Raw genomic sequence first — 13477 nt, 5'->3', positions numbered from 1 at the left:
AGGCCTCCACCACTGAGATGAGCAAACATGATAGTTCTGCAGAAAGTTGTGTAGCTGTAGGACAGGCTGAGGGAGTGCCTGTCCAAAGAAACACTTGTGTAGAAAACAGGATTTTGGATTGTTAGAAGAACTAAGGTAGTCTATGGATATCAAATGACAAATTCGCTTGGGAAAACTAATGAATGACTGTGGATACAGTCTTTTAAAAGTGGCATATACCAAGAATGTTGGGTAAAATCCAGTTTTATTAAACTAAGGGAAGGACAGCATTATTTTCTCTTTTCTATACTCTTCACACCTAGTTCACACATATATCTAGTTCACACCTGTCTTACTACATCCACCTTAAGAGCCATATTTCATTGTTTGTTACTATTTTTTAAAATTGCTTTTTTTTTTTTTCCCCAGCCCCTGTGTTTTATTTTAAAGTTTATTTTGAGTCCCTGAATATATAAGGATTTTGGAGAAAATCCTTCTCAGCTTGTCCCCTTTCCTTCAACTTCTTTTGAACCAACCAAGATTTCACACTACATCACCTTTCTTCTGTTTTGTTTGTATGGAGCTGTTCCAGCAATCTAGCTGAAAATAAAGCTCCTGAATTACTCCACTAGTCCAATTATTATATAGGCATTTCTAGAATGTTTAGACTACGCAGTGCAATAGGTTACAGAAAGCTGAACATGTAAGCTAGGTCTGAGTAAGTTGCCATCTACACACAGTACTTCCAGTAAGACACTGAGAACTGTGTTGCCTCAAACCATCTACATTTTCCTGGGCTCCCACTTCTAATTAATGCATATGCATTTATCCCAGGTGACATGTACGGTCTTGTATCACAAACAGATCTGTTTCACACTTATGCAGGGCTCTGGTTGCTGCATTATTTGGGATTTGGTTTTGTTTGGTTTGTGGGTTACTATTTTTCATCCCCAGACACCTCTAACAGTAAAAACAGCCTGGCACTTGACTTGCTGCTGATAGTGTATGCACTGAAAGAGTTCTCTGCTAGATGTGCTTGTAGTGCAGTGCCCATTTCTTGCCACTTCCCCTTACACGGCAATTACAGCAAACAGAGTAACTTCACCAAGTTATACACAGCTTTCAGAGAGCAGTATCCTTGCCAGGAACTAAATGTGTTCTTTGTAATCTTAAAATTTTGCTGCACTTGTCCTCACCAACAATGACACCTTCACACTGCTGTGAAGTGTTCAGAGGGTACCAGATTTTGGTTGCTTCATCATTCAACCCCTGAGCTCAGGGACAGCTGATGTTTGGGAAGCAAATATGTGCCTGACACAGTGTGCTTTGTGACTTACTGCTGTCTCTGAAATCCTCAGGCAAGAAACACACAGAATTCAAGTTTGAAATTTATTTCTTGTGGCACTAGTACAAATGCATTGACTGTATGCCTAGTACTCAATTAAGTCATCTTACAGTGATTATGTGTGTTAAATTGCTATCTCTGTATGCAGTGCTTCATTTTATGTATGCTAGTTTCAAGATACTGTGAGGTCTAGAGCACCGATCAACTAGATTGGAATGTAATAACAGCTTCTGCAGATTTCCCCATTTCCCCTTGCTGTGGTCAGTCACGTATGCCATATGAACCAACCTGTAACTCCACAGCCTCCATTTCCAGCTATTTAAAAATTATTTTTCCACCTGAAAAGGACGCAGAATTTGTTTTTGTCATTGCCACAAATACTGATACAGGCTATGTATCTTTTATTCTGTTACAGAATATTGTTTTAGAAGCAAACCCATTGTCTAATACACTGGTATTAAAAAGCTGCATCAATCTGAAGCAAAAAAACAAAAACAAAAACATGCAATTGTCAGATTATACAAGCTTTAAAAAAATACACAAAATCTTAGTGTCCTGGATTAAGTGGATGGATTTAGAGCAATCTTAATATGCAACAGTGGCACTGTGCTGCTCACAAGCTGCAGCTGCGTTCAATGCCTTTAACGTGTCAGAGCAGTGTTTCTCAAGGGGATATCCAATGGTAGCCCATGAAGTGCCAGAAATTACAAAGCATCTGAGAAAATAAAAACGGAACAGAAAATAAAATCTAAAGGGGAAAATCAGTGTGAAGAAGCAAATTTTAATATCTGTTGCTTAAGTGTTAGCCTATTTTTATTAATTTGTATATGAAGCTGTGATAATACCAAATAAATATTCCTTTGCATTTATCCTAAAAGCATTAGATTGTTCTTAAATTTAAACTGTGCTGGATCACTGTCCTTCAAAGGGAGATTTATGTATGTAGCCTTTCACTGGGTTCAAATCTGTGCATCTCAGGAGGAAAGGGCTATTCATATGGTCCGATGATAAGTGTGCTCTGCATACGGTCTGCCCACACAGAGACCCCAACAAACATAGTGAAATCTATTCTGCTCACCTTTTACAGTGTATGTAGTCACAGAGGATTAAATTGTGTGAATTGTTCTTGAAGTCTTCGTTAGCTTCAAGACATTCTTATCTCCAGTCACAGGGATGGGAGTCACAGCCTGGTATTTGGGAAGCACAACTCCAGCACTGTGGGGTTCCACTGCCACGCAGGGGGAGTGAAGGTTAAATACCTGTAGGCCAAGGCTACAAAGGTTGCTGACCTGCCCGCCTCCCTCCCTTTCTGACAGCCTAAATCTGCCTTGCTGAATGCTGGTGACAACTGGTAACACTTCAAGCTTCAGCCACTCTGGCTGATAAGCAGACTGAAGCACTGCTGGACAACAGGACAGGGACTGTCAAGGGAATGGCAGCTCTAACACTTTTTAGGTTGGTGGGGTTCTCAGAGGAAAGTCATTTAATAGACACATGAATGTGTGTACACAATGGAGATTTATAAGAAAAGCACTTGTACAGTTAATGAGATGGCAACACTGTTGTAAAGGAAAAAAAAAAAAAGTCCAAGCATTCATCTTAACTATTCCAAGTTATAATGCGCTGCATATGCAGCTCTTCGTTGGGAAAAGCACTGTGTTGCAGTGGGTCTCAGCACTCTCCCCTTCAGTATTCCATGACAAGGAGATGAATGCTTTGGTGAAGAAAAAAAAAAAAAAATCAAGAACATGGATAAATATTGAATAAATAAGACCTTAAGTTCCTTGTCCTGGCACATAGCTGCTGCATGAAGTTTAACTGCAGAGTGTGGCACTGCACAAAAGGTGCCCTGTGAATTTCAGTGACCAAGCAGTCGAGATTGGAAGAGACCTCTGGAAGTCATCTGGTCCAACCTGTTCAAGCAGAGTCACCTACAGCCGGGTGCCCAGGACCACATCCAGATGGCTTCTGAAGCCATGAAGAACAGAAGACTCCACCACCTCTCTAGGAAGCCTGTGCCAGTGCTCAGTCACCTTCACAGTGGAAAAGCGTTTCCTGAAGTTCAGAGAGAATCTCCCATGTTTCATCTTGCTCCCAGTGGGCACCACTGAAAAGAGCCTGGCTCTTTCTTTGCATCCTCTCTACAGATATTATACAGTATTATATACAGTAATGAAATTCCTCTGAACCTTCTCTTCTTCAGACTGAACAGTCCCAGCTTTCTCAGTCTCTCCTCCTAGGAAAGTTGCTCCAGTATAATCATCATTTTAGTGGCCCTCTGTGGTACTCTATCCAGCATGTCCGTGTCCCTCTTGTACCAAGGAGCACTGGACTCAACACTTGAAGGTGTGGCCTCACCAGTGCTGAGCAGAGAAAAAAATCACCTTCCCTGACTTGCTAGCAACATTCCTCCTAATGCAGCCCAGGACAGCATTTGCCTTCGTCAGGAGAGCGTATTGCTGGCTAAACTTGGTGTCTACGAAGACCTCCAGAGGTTTTTCTGACAAGCTACTTTCGAGCTGAGTGATGCCTAGCCTGATCCGGGTTGCTCCTCCCCAGATGCAGGACTTTGCCGTACTTCGTAGGTTCCTTTTGGCTCATTTATGCTGCCTGTCATGGTCTTTCTGGATGGCAGCACGACTGTCTGGTGTTATCCGCTCCTCCTCAGAGTTTGGTGTCATCAGCAAACATACTGAGAGTATATGCTCTGCCCTATCATCCATATAATTAATGCTGAACAGCACTGGACCCCGCATTTACACCGGGGGTATACAGCTTGTTACTAACCTCCAGCTGTGCTTGTTGACACTAACTACCAGCCTCACCTTTCATTAGTGCTTGTGACCTGTCAGAGAGGGGATCGCTGAGCCAGCAAGACGACATGGTTCACACACGCGGCGGGCACAGCTGGATGGAGCTGCCAGGCCTCCTACTGTTTTCTCTCCAAATACTACCCACAGCACCGCCAGGATCAGCACCCGCCAGCACACAGCCTGATTCGCTGGCCATTGGTGATTTATGAGACACAGCAGCCGCCCGCCACCGTGCTCGCCCAGTCAGGCGGTACGGCCTGTGCCCCTAGCAGCGCGCCGTACGCTCACTGCTCAGTACCGGATCATTCTCGCATAACGTTTCCAATATCGAACGAAGAGTTGGCGGCCCTTAGAGTCCCGGCCACCGCCCCACTCCTTTCCCGTCCCGGCCCCACTCCCGGCTGCCTCTCTGGCTCCCGATGCCTCGACGGCGTTCGCGCCATGAGCACCATCCACCGCCCCTCGTCCCACACGTCGCCTCTCCCTACAGGGCGGCGCCCTTTACAGACAGCCCCGCCGGCCAATGGGATTCCAGGGGACGAGGGGGCGGGACTTCCCGTGTACGGGAAAGGTGTGGGGGGGGGGGGGGGCCGTAGGTTCTCCGTGGCTGCAGTCAGTATGGCGGCTGCCAGCACTGCCGCGTCGCCGGCCGACAAGGAGAGGTAACATAGGCTGTGCCCCCCGAGGGCTGAGGCCTCGGAGGCTGCCGGCACCCTTCACTGGAATGCGGCGCGGCCGGCAGTGAGGGGGCGGCTGTCGTAGCTCCCGGGGCCGGGTGGTGAAGGGACGTGCCGGTTCGGGACGGCGGAAGGGCGGGCCGGGCCTGCGACAGTAATAACTTTTGCAAGTAACACGCCATATAACGTGGTCGCACGGAGGGTTTAAGGTAGCTGGGACGTTGACTTTCTGCCCAGCAGTGGTGTGCCGGTGGCTCTGGGGGTGCCCAGAGGAAGCGGTCAGTCAGGGCTGCAGGGAGCACGCAGCCTCCGTGGGTGCAGGCAGCGAGCGTTTGCGTGGGCCCGGATCACACGGGAAGGTTATCCCAGTGCGTGCGTTGAGGTGGGAGGCGGGGATTTGGCACTTCCCGAGGCTGGGCTGCTTGAAGCTGCGCTCTCTTTTCATTCTTTTAACGTATCGTGTCAGGTAAAGCTCAGAGGAGGCGAGATGGTGGTGGTCCTTGAAGTATGTTGATGGCTGTGAACGCCGGTAACGAGTGAAAATTCCCTGTCCAGAACTCTGGCACTGCGCGGGAGCGTTAGTTGCCTCGCAAAGCAGACTGTGGCTGATAGGGGAAAACATCAGATTATTTAGGAGGGGAGGAGTAGTAAGGATTGAGATGACTGAGGCTGGTTTTAGAGCAAGAAATGTTTCCTGGGGGGTGGTAAGAATCAGAGACCCATGTCAGTCACCAGCTGGACTGAGCTCCAGATGATTTGCTCACTTTTTGCATCCCTGTCTTATGCAGTCGTAGCTACTCATTCAAATATACGTATTCTTCAGCTTCTTTTGTAGGCCACAAGTAGTTGTTTGTTTGGTTTGGTTTGTTTTTTTTTTTCTAATTGAGGTTCTTGGATTCTTGTACCTTGTTTGTGCTTGACAGATTTAAATAAACTGAAAAATCTTAAGTTTCTAAGCACAGCTTTTCAAAGGCTTCATAATTTCACAAATCAGGGTGGTTCTGTGTTTGAATAGAAACAAAAATAGCAAATCTGTAGCCGAAAGATTCTTGGATTCTTGATTCTGTCAAGAACTTAGCAATTAGTGCACTACAAGCTTTTAGGAAAGCTGTAAGTTGTTTCAGGAAAATGTATATGTTTCTTCTTGGGGGATTAAGAAATGGCTCAAAACATTCTAGCCATCTACTTTTCTCAAGATATATAGCATCATCCTTTCTATACACGGTGTCCCCCAGAATGGTGTCATGCATGAGATATTTCAGCTAAATGATCATTTAGTGTCCTGGACAACTGAAAATGGAGTTTTGCACCATGTTACTAATCTAGGAAAAATAAGTGGTTGTTCTAAGCTTTGTTGTTCTAAGATTTGTTTGTTGATTTGCCAGGAAAATATTGGAGAAACAGTGAAGTTGATACTGCCAACTTAAACTCACTATTTTCTGTTTTTAGATTCATCTGCATTTATCCAGCATATTTGAATAACAAGAAGACAATAGCAGAAGGAAGAAGGATACCTATAGACAAAGTAATTTTATGGGTGGCAGGGAAATGTGTTTTGTTTTGTTATGCAGTAATGTGTAGAGAGTTCAAAAACAAATCTCACAGCTGCTGATCTTTCTACCCCTCGTGGCAAGTAGCTGAATAACTGGAAATTAAAATGTACTAGAAAATAATCTAGAGTGAGCATATGAATTTGTTAGAGGAGCACTAAGCTTAAGTGTCTGCTTCCATGTGAACAGCATCTTCAGCAAGCAGGAGAACTGGTGAGGATGCATTCAGAACTGAATGCATTCAGCATCTTACATAAGTGTTTTGCCAGATTTGAAAGCAATGCAGGAAAAAATAGGTAGGCAAGGATTGTATTTTGGTGACTGACAATGTGTGCCTTTATTCCGTGTCCTGTCCTCTTTGCTGCTGTCAGAGATAGAACTTCCAATGCACATGTGTCAGTATTTAATGCTGGGTTGGGAATTAAACAAATGACAGATGCTCTCTATTATCCCCCTCCTTGATAGAGAAAGCAGAGAGAATAAGGGAGAGACTTGCGGCTTGAAAACTAAATTATACAGATTTAATGAAACTGTGCTGATGAAAAAGGAAAAATTATAAACACAGAAGCAATACCACATTCCTCCTCCCATCCCCACAGTAGTACTCACATCACCACTGAGGTTGCAGGGCAGCCCTGGGATAGTCCCAGTCTGGGCTCCTGGAGCCAGCAGCAGTCATAAGGTGGAGGCAGGAACACGGGGATTTAGGAGTCCGTGGGTTGGTATCAAAGGCAGATGAATGGACAGGATCTTCCCAGGATGCCGGCCATGGGCAAAGAAGATCTGAACCTTCCTCATCCCTCATATTTATACCCAGTATGACGTGTGTGGGATGGAGCACTCTGTATGGTCAGTTCTGGTCACCTGGATGCTTCACTCCTCCCTAAAGGAGGGTTGCAGGTGTGACCCCTTTGCTTCCTTTCTTTTTCTGGAGTGCAAGATGTTCCTCAGAACCGAGCAGTGGCCTTGGTTCTGCACACCAGTCTCTAGCAGTAAGTGTAAACATGGAGCATTATCAGTCCTAGAAGCAGACACTGACTGAGACGCTTGCTGGTAATTTCAGCAAGCACAGCTATTTAGTGGAGATGCAGCTGAAAGCAAAATTACAAGAAAGAAAATTAGCTCTGTCCTGGCCAAGACTAGGACAGTGTGGCACACGAACTTGGAAGCTGTTGCTTTCAATCTGTCCAGAAATAATTTTTGGGTTTTTATAATATAAGCAATGTGCTTTCTCACTGCTTTGTTTTGGGTTTTTTTTCCTAATATTTGGTAAAAATAAAATCTTGTGCATGCAGATCTTCAATCAGAAGACCTGAGAGAGGAATCTGCTGCCCTGTGCCTGGAAGTTTACTCCTTCAGTCCTTTCTAAAAGTTTACTGTTGCTGATTCATGGCTTTTGGAATTTTTTGTAAACACATCTTATTTCAGTTACTTTGCCTAAGCAATTCTTTTACCTGCTTCCCTGTCCTAATTAACTGCCTCCTGTTTCATGTGTTAGTGATGTCTTACCAATGCTTTCTTTTTTTTATATGTTTTCTAGACCATAGGGCCACTCACAGATAACTTCTAGAGTAGATTTGTCATTATTTGAAGCTACCTTCTTTTCCTGTCTGCTTTTTGCAGTAAATAGAGTAGGAAGTTGCTAGCTATTATATAGGGAGTTCATAGTTAAAAAATAATTAACCATAACACATTGTTTCAACAGGCTGTTGAAAATCCCACATCTACGGAAATCCAAGATGTATGTGCAGCAGTTGGATTCAATGTCCTATTAGAGGTAATTTAATTCAAGTAAAAAGAACAACACCAAAAACCCCCACAAACTTGGAGCGTGTCTCTCTTGATCTTTCAGTGTATCTTTTCTCACAGGTAGGATAAATTATAATTCAGAAGTTTTTGTAGTCAGCCAAGATATTTGTTTGCCATGAGTAATAACAGACCATAATGATGAAGTAAATGTTGGAAAACTGTATGCAAGGCAGGAATAACCCACACCCTTGAGACAATGCCATTAAAAAAGATTAACTCTTCTGAGAAAACTACCCTGGATGCTTGACAGTATGTCAGAGTAAAAGCTAATTTTGCAAGCTGCATCTCTGCAAATTAAGCTTTTAAACAGGCGTATTTTTAATGAAAGGGGATTATCTTTTGGGAGGGGTGTCCTACAGGAATTACATTCTTATGCTTGAACCTTTTCAAGTAATGTTTTAGCCAGGGGATGTTAACTTCTTACTTCAGTGTTTGCTTGCTCATTAAACAGTTTAAGAGTTTAAGTTAGTAACTTTTTTCCATTGAGAATGAGTCTGGACTTCTAGAGAGGTAACTTGTTGAAATTTATTTACTAAGTAATTAATTTAAAATACTGTTGAATTTTCTATGAAGAATTTAGGTCCTACTCTATGAGAGAGACTGTTACGGTTTAATCCCAGCTTGAAAGTGAGTACCACACAGCTCTTGCTCACTCCTGCCCTTGGGAGTATGGGGAGGAGAATCAGAAAAAAAAAAAAAGTAAAATTTTATTAAATGAAACATTGCTAATACTATGAAAAGACAGATAACAAAGGAAAAAATAAAACCCAAGGAAGACAAGTGCTGGACAGTGTAATTGCTCAGCACACACTGATCGATGGCCAGGCAATCCCTGAAGAGTGATTTCCCCTCCTGGCCCTTTCCCCCCCGTTTATATACCGAGCATGATGTTCTATGGTATGGAATATGCCTGTGGCCAGTTTGGGTCAGGTATCCTCCCAGCTTCCGTAGAGAAGCAGCTGGAAGAACAGGGGCAGTATGAGAAACTGAACGGCCTTGGATTAATAGAAATAGTGCTTGGAAACAAGGAGAATATCAGTGTCTTATCAAAGTTATTGTCAGCATAAATTCAGAACATAGCCTCGTACTAGCTAGTATGAAGAAAATTAACTAAGTTCCAGCTAAAACTGGCACAGATTGGTATCCAAAAACTAATACAAAATCACCTAGCTTTTCAGAAGTTGAATGTTTTCCCAGTAGCATACATCAGACTGTGAAATAGCCAATACCAAGAAGAAATCTTAAAACATTCCAACAAAAATGAGTGTGCAAAAGCAGTGGGCATTCAACTGTGACCTATGACTTACTAGCTGTAGGGGTCCAGAAGTTGTGGAGTTGAAACAAAAACCTCTGTCACTGCAGTCCAGACTGATGGGGAAGCAGAGCATTCCCTGGACCAGGTGACTTGCTGAATTGTTCAGTACAGGCAGCTGTTCCCAGCAGTGATGCTGAAAAAGTGAACACCACAGCTTTGGATGCTACTGCAGTGGCTGAATGGTGAATGGCACTTGGATACCTGTTCAGAATTCCGTGCTTCTATGACATAGATCAGTTGACTGACAAATATTGCAGAAAATCATTCCAGTAATTGTAATAATTTTCTTCTTTTGTATGACAGAAAAATAAGATGTATCCTAGAGAGTGGAATAGAGATGTTCAGTACAGAGGCAGAGTACGAATCCAGCTCAAACAAGATGATGGAAACCCATGTTTACCTCAGTTTCCAACACGTGAGTAGAATACCAGGGAATATTTATTATGCTACATGAGTAGAATAACCTGCTAATAAAACAAAGACTTTGCTTTGTTGTGTTACTGGTCTGTTTGATTAGTTATACTATCACAAATTGTACAGTTTGCTATTAAAAGTCTCTAACTGTGATGATTATTAAAATGTTTGTAACATTTTTAACATACTAGGCATGCATTGATCTGCTCTGTATTTTTAGGTAAATCAGTGATGCTGTATGCTGCAGAAACTATTCCCAAACTGAAAACAAGGACCCAGAAAATGGGAGGTAGTGACCAAAGCCTTCAGCAAGGAGAAGGAGGCAAGAAAGGTAAAGGGAAGAAAAAGAAATGAGCTCACATCTGAGGTAATTGTTACATCACATAGTTGTACTTGGAACAAATGTGGGTGGACACATTACTTGCTGCAACTTTGAAGTGAAAAATAAAAGCAAGAAATAAATCAATGAAACTGAACACAACTGCATGCTTTTCTTGGAACTGGAATGCATGTAGTTGCCTTGTATCTGTGTAACAATAAATCTGTCTTCACACACAACCTGCAAGTCTGAAGCTAGCATCCATTTTGAAAAGTGGAAGAACATAAGCAAATGGGATGGGATGGGTTGGAGAATCACTCTTCCAGAAGAAATATGCAGCTTTTGATAAAAATTTTTATGCAGACTAGATTTCTGAAAACTGGTTGCCTTAGAAAACCACTTATCTATGCTAGTGAATTGGTTGTTTTCATTCTGGAGGGGCTTTGTCACAAAAAAATGTAAATCAGTAATGTTAGGGCTCTGTAAACTTCCTTTGCAAATAATCTTTCACAACTGTCAAATGTACTAATAAAGCTGACATGTTAGTTTCAAGAAATTGTAATTTTATACGCTTTTTCCAGAAGTGTTAAGTTTTCTCCACATTCTGTTGTAAAGAAGTCAGTAATATACATTGTAAAGTTTCAGAATTTGAAAATAAAGCTTCCTTTTGTGTCTTGTATAATACAGAATACTGTATCATCCTAATTGTGGTTGTTGCCCAGGGTCTTCTATTTGGGGTTGTTGTTTGGGAGTTTAGGAAACAACTTTTTATTTTCTACCTGTCAAATACTGTTTCAGAAGCTTGAGGCTTGGAATATCTGTTAACTTTTAAGTTTTCTGGTGTTCATATTTATTTATTTTATGTAGTCCACAGACAAGGACAGATGGAGATGAATTGGCCATAACAGCTGTCCAGTAGCAAAAATCCTTCAAAATAATTGATGGACTGTGCAAATTACATGAGGGATAGCTTAGTATAAGGAGACTGAAAAAGAAGCAGCAGTACCTTTTCTAAGTTAAAAACCATCCTGCGTGAGTTTTCTAGTCCTTACTATATGAAAGCAAAGTCAGTTGAATGCTTTCACAGATGGCTACTGGAAACAAGTTACCAGATAATGTTTGATAGTTATTTTTGTTAAATTTATGTGGCAATACTCTCTTTTAGTATTTGTCTTGTTTGTCTGTCAGGTGTGCTACTCTGTGACATTACCTTTCTCCCATTTTAAAGATACACAGCACTCAAAATATATATAGATGCTTAATGGTTGTTCTGAAATGAAACTTGGTAAAAGTTGAGCATATCCCTGCTCCAGTTACTTGTGCCTGTAGTTTGAGTTTGCTTACATTCTTAATTGCTTGTTCCACTCACATCTTCTTTTTCAAATAGATGGTGAGTTACCAGTGCTCACTGAAATCACTGTCATTAGGTAGTAATAGTGCAAAACCACAGGGCCTCCAATTTGTGAACGGTTCAAGTCAATTGTATTTTCTGCCTTTAATTGTATTAAAACCAACCGGGTCAAAAAAGTAAATCAGGTTCTTCTCGAGGTCTTTCCCTTTCTTCAGCAGCCTTCCCCTCTCCTTTGCCATCTTGGTTCCTGGGAACTGGGAAAAGGGCTGGAGGCCATTGTGGGTTTGGGAGCAGAGACAAGGCTGCTGTAAAAATACAGGAGCACCACAACTGTTGGTCTAGATGCTGTCATTAAATTTTTTTTTTTGGAGGGAAAAGCTGGACAATAACGTGTGTGTTTTTATTATTTTGTCCCATTTTTACAGTTTTCTGGGAGTTTGCTTAAGCAGTGTAGTTACTAAAAAGACAGCATTGTCTGTGGTTTCCTGTAGGTGGCAATATTAACAAAGACATGCATGGCTGCATGGGACTTCACTTGGCTTGTAAGACCGAGGAACATGTTTTCTGAGCTAGCATCCCTCCAGAAGATACTAGCGTATCTATTTAAAGTTATATATCTTTTACTTTGCTGCACTGTTTTTTTAGGTACCTGGACAAAGATTCGACATTTGAAATGCAACATGTGAGCTCAGAATCCTTGTAACAACCCTTACGATGGTTTTTGTGCCAGCGATGATAGGAACATAGGTACTGGACGCAGAGCAGAAGGCAGATCTGAAGACACAGATCTGAAAAACTGAAAATTCATCACTGTTGTGAGACGTTTTATTCTTTCAGATCCATGGAAGAGGCCACAAAGCAGCTGTGGCAGAAGAACCATACTGATTCAGTTCTTAATGTAAAGAAAGCAAGTTTCAAAATACTATTTTGAAATGTGTTTTAACTTGGGCATTGGCAGTAATGAGTGACCATACGTCATTCTTCACATTTAGCCATAAGGTAAGTTCCTCAAATAATGAAGAGAATAGAATGGCAAGGTATGGCATAGTTAGGGACTTGTTCTCACTACTCATGACTTGTCAACGAGCATTTTCTTCATAACTTAAAAAAAGGGGGCTGTAACTTAAAGCCTTTGTAGTGTTGGGAAACTAGTTTGTTAAACCATAAAACAGACAAGTCCATTAAGAAAATTAACTGTTGTACTTTGAGTGTTTAAGGTAGGTCCATTTTATGTTGAGAACAGACGAATACTCTGCTCGAAGGGACCTCAACAATCATCTAGTCCAACTGCTTGACAGCTTCAGGTCTTACCAAAAGTTAAAGCACATTTTGAAGGGTATTGTCCAAATGCCTCTTTAACAGCAACAGGCTTGGGGTATTGACCACCTCTACAGCAAACCTCTCCCAGTGATTGACTGTATTCTTGGTAAAGAAATGCTTCTAAACCTGCCCTAGCACAGCTTTGAGCCATTGTCAGGAGTCCTGTCACAGTGATATCAGTTACTTGGCTTCTTCCTGTTACAGGATGGCCTTTCTGGGGTTATTGTACCTCCTAGGATAAAATAGCCTTACTTCTCATATTGATTGTTTTCCCCTAAAGACTTAGTACAAATACTGTCTTTATCAAATGCTTTGTAACTTTTGAACCTGTTGATTCACTTTGTTGACATGATAAGAAGTGTAGCTCTCTCAAAGAGAGTAAGTGCCCATAAGTCATGAAGCTGAGAGGTCAAATTGAGAGATAAGACTATGGTAATTCATCATCTAGTGAAGAAACTCTTTTCTAGATAGGACAAGGAAAGGCAAGGATGAGGAGTGTTTATCCTTTCTGACTCTGACCAACCTTTACTTAATGCATTGGGTGTTCAGTCAGCACACATGCAGCTGCAGATCCGGGACAGATTT

General features: G+C 42.0%; 1 protein-coding gene across 1 annotated transcript; it reads left to right on the top strand.

Moving 5' to 3' along the window:
* Nucleotides 1-4707: 4707 nt before the first annotated feature.
* On the top strand, nucleotides 4708-10460 carry SRP19 (signal recognition particle 19). The gene is made up of 5 exons (XM_030467797.1): nucleotides 4708-4799; nucleotides 6264-6339; nucleotides 8070-8141; nucleotides 9792-9903; nucleotides 10123-10460. The coding sequence occupies exons 1-5, from the start codon at nucleotides 4756-4758 to the stop codon at nucleotides 10254-10256; spliced, it is 438 nt and encodes a 145-aa protein (XP_030323657.1). The 5' UTR covers nucleotides 4708-4755; the 3' UTR covers nucleotides 10257-10460.
* Nucleotides 10461-13477: the final 3017 nt, after the last annotated feature.

Source organism: Calypte anna, chromosome Z (genome assembly GCF_003957555.1).
Source record: "Calypte anna isolate BGI_N300 chromosome Z, bCalAnn1_v1.p, whole genome shotgun sequence".
Lineage (NCBI taxonomy): Eukaryota > Metazoa > Chordata > Aves > Apodiformes > Trochilidae > Calypte > Calypte anna.
The sequence above is the reverse complement of the archived record's forward strand: the minus strand, read 5'-3'. Positions and strand labels throughout refer to the sequence as shown.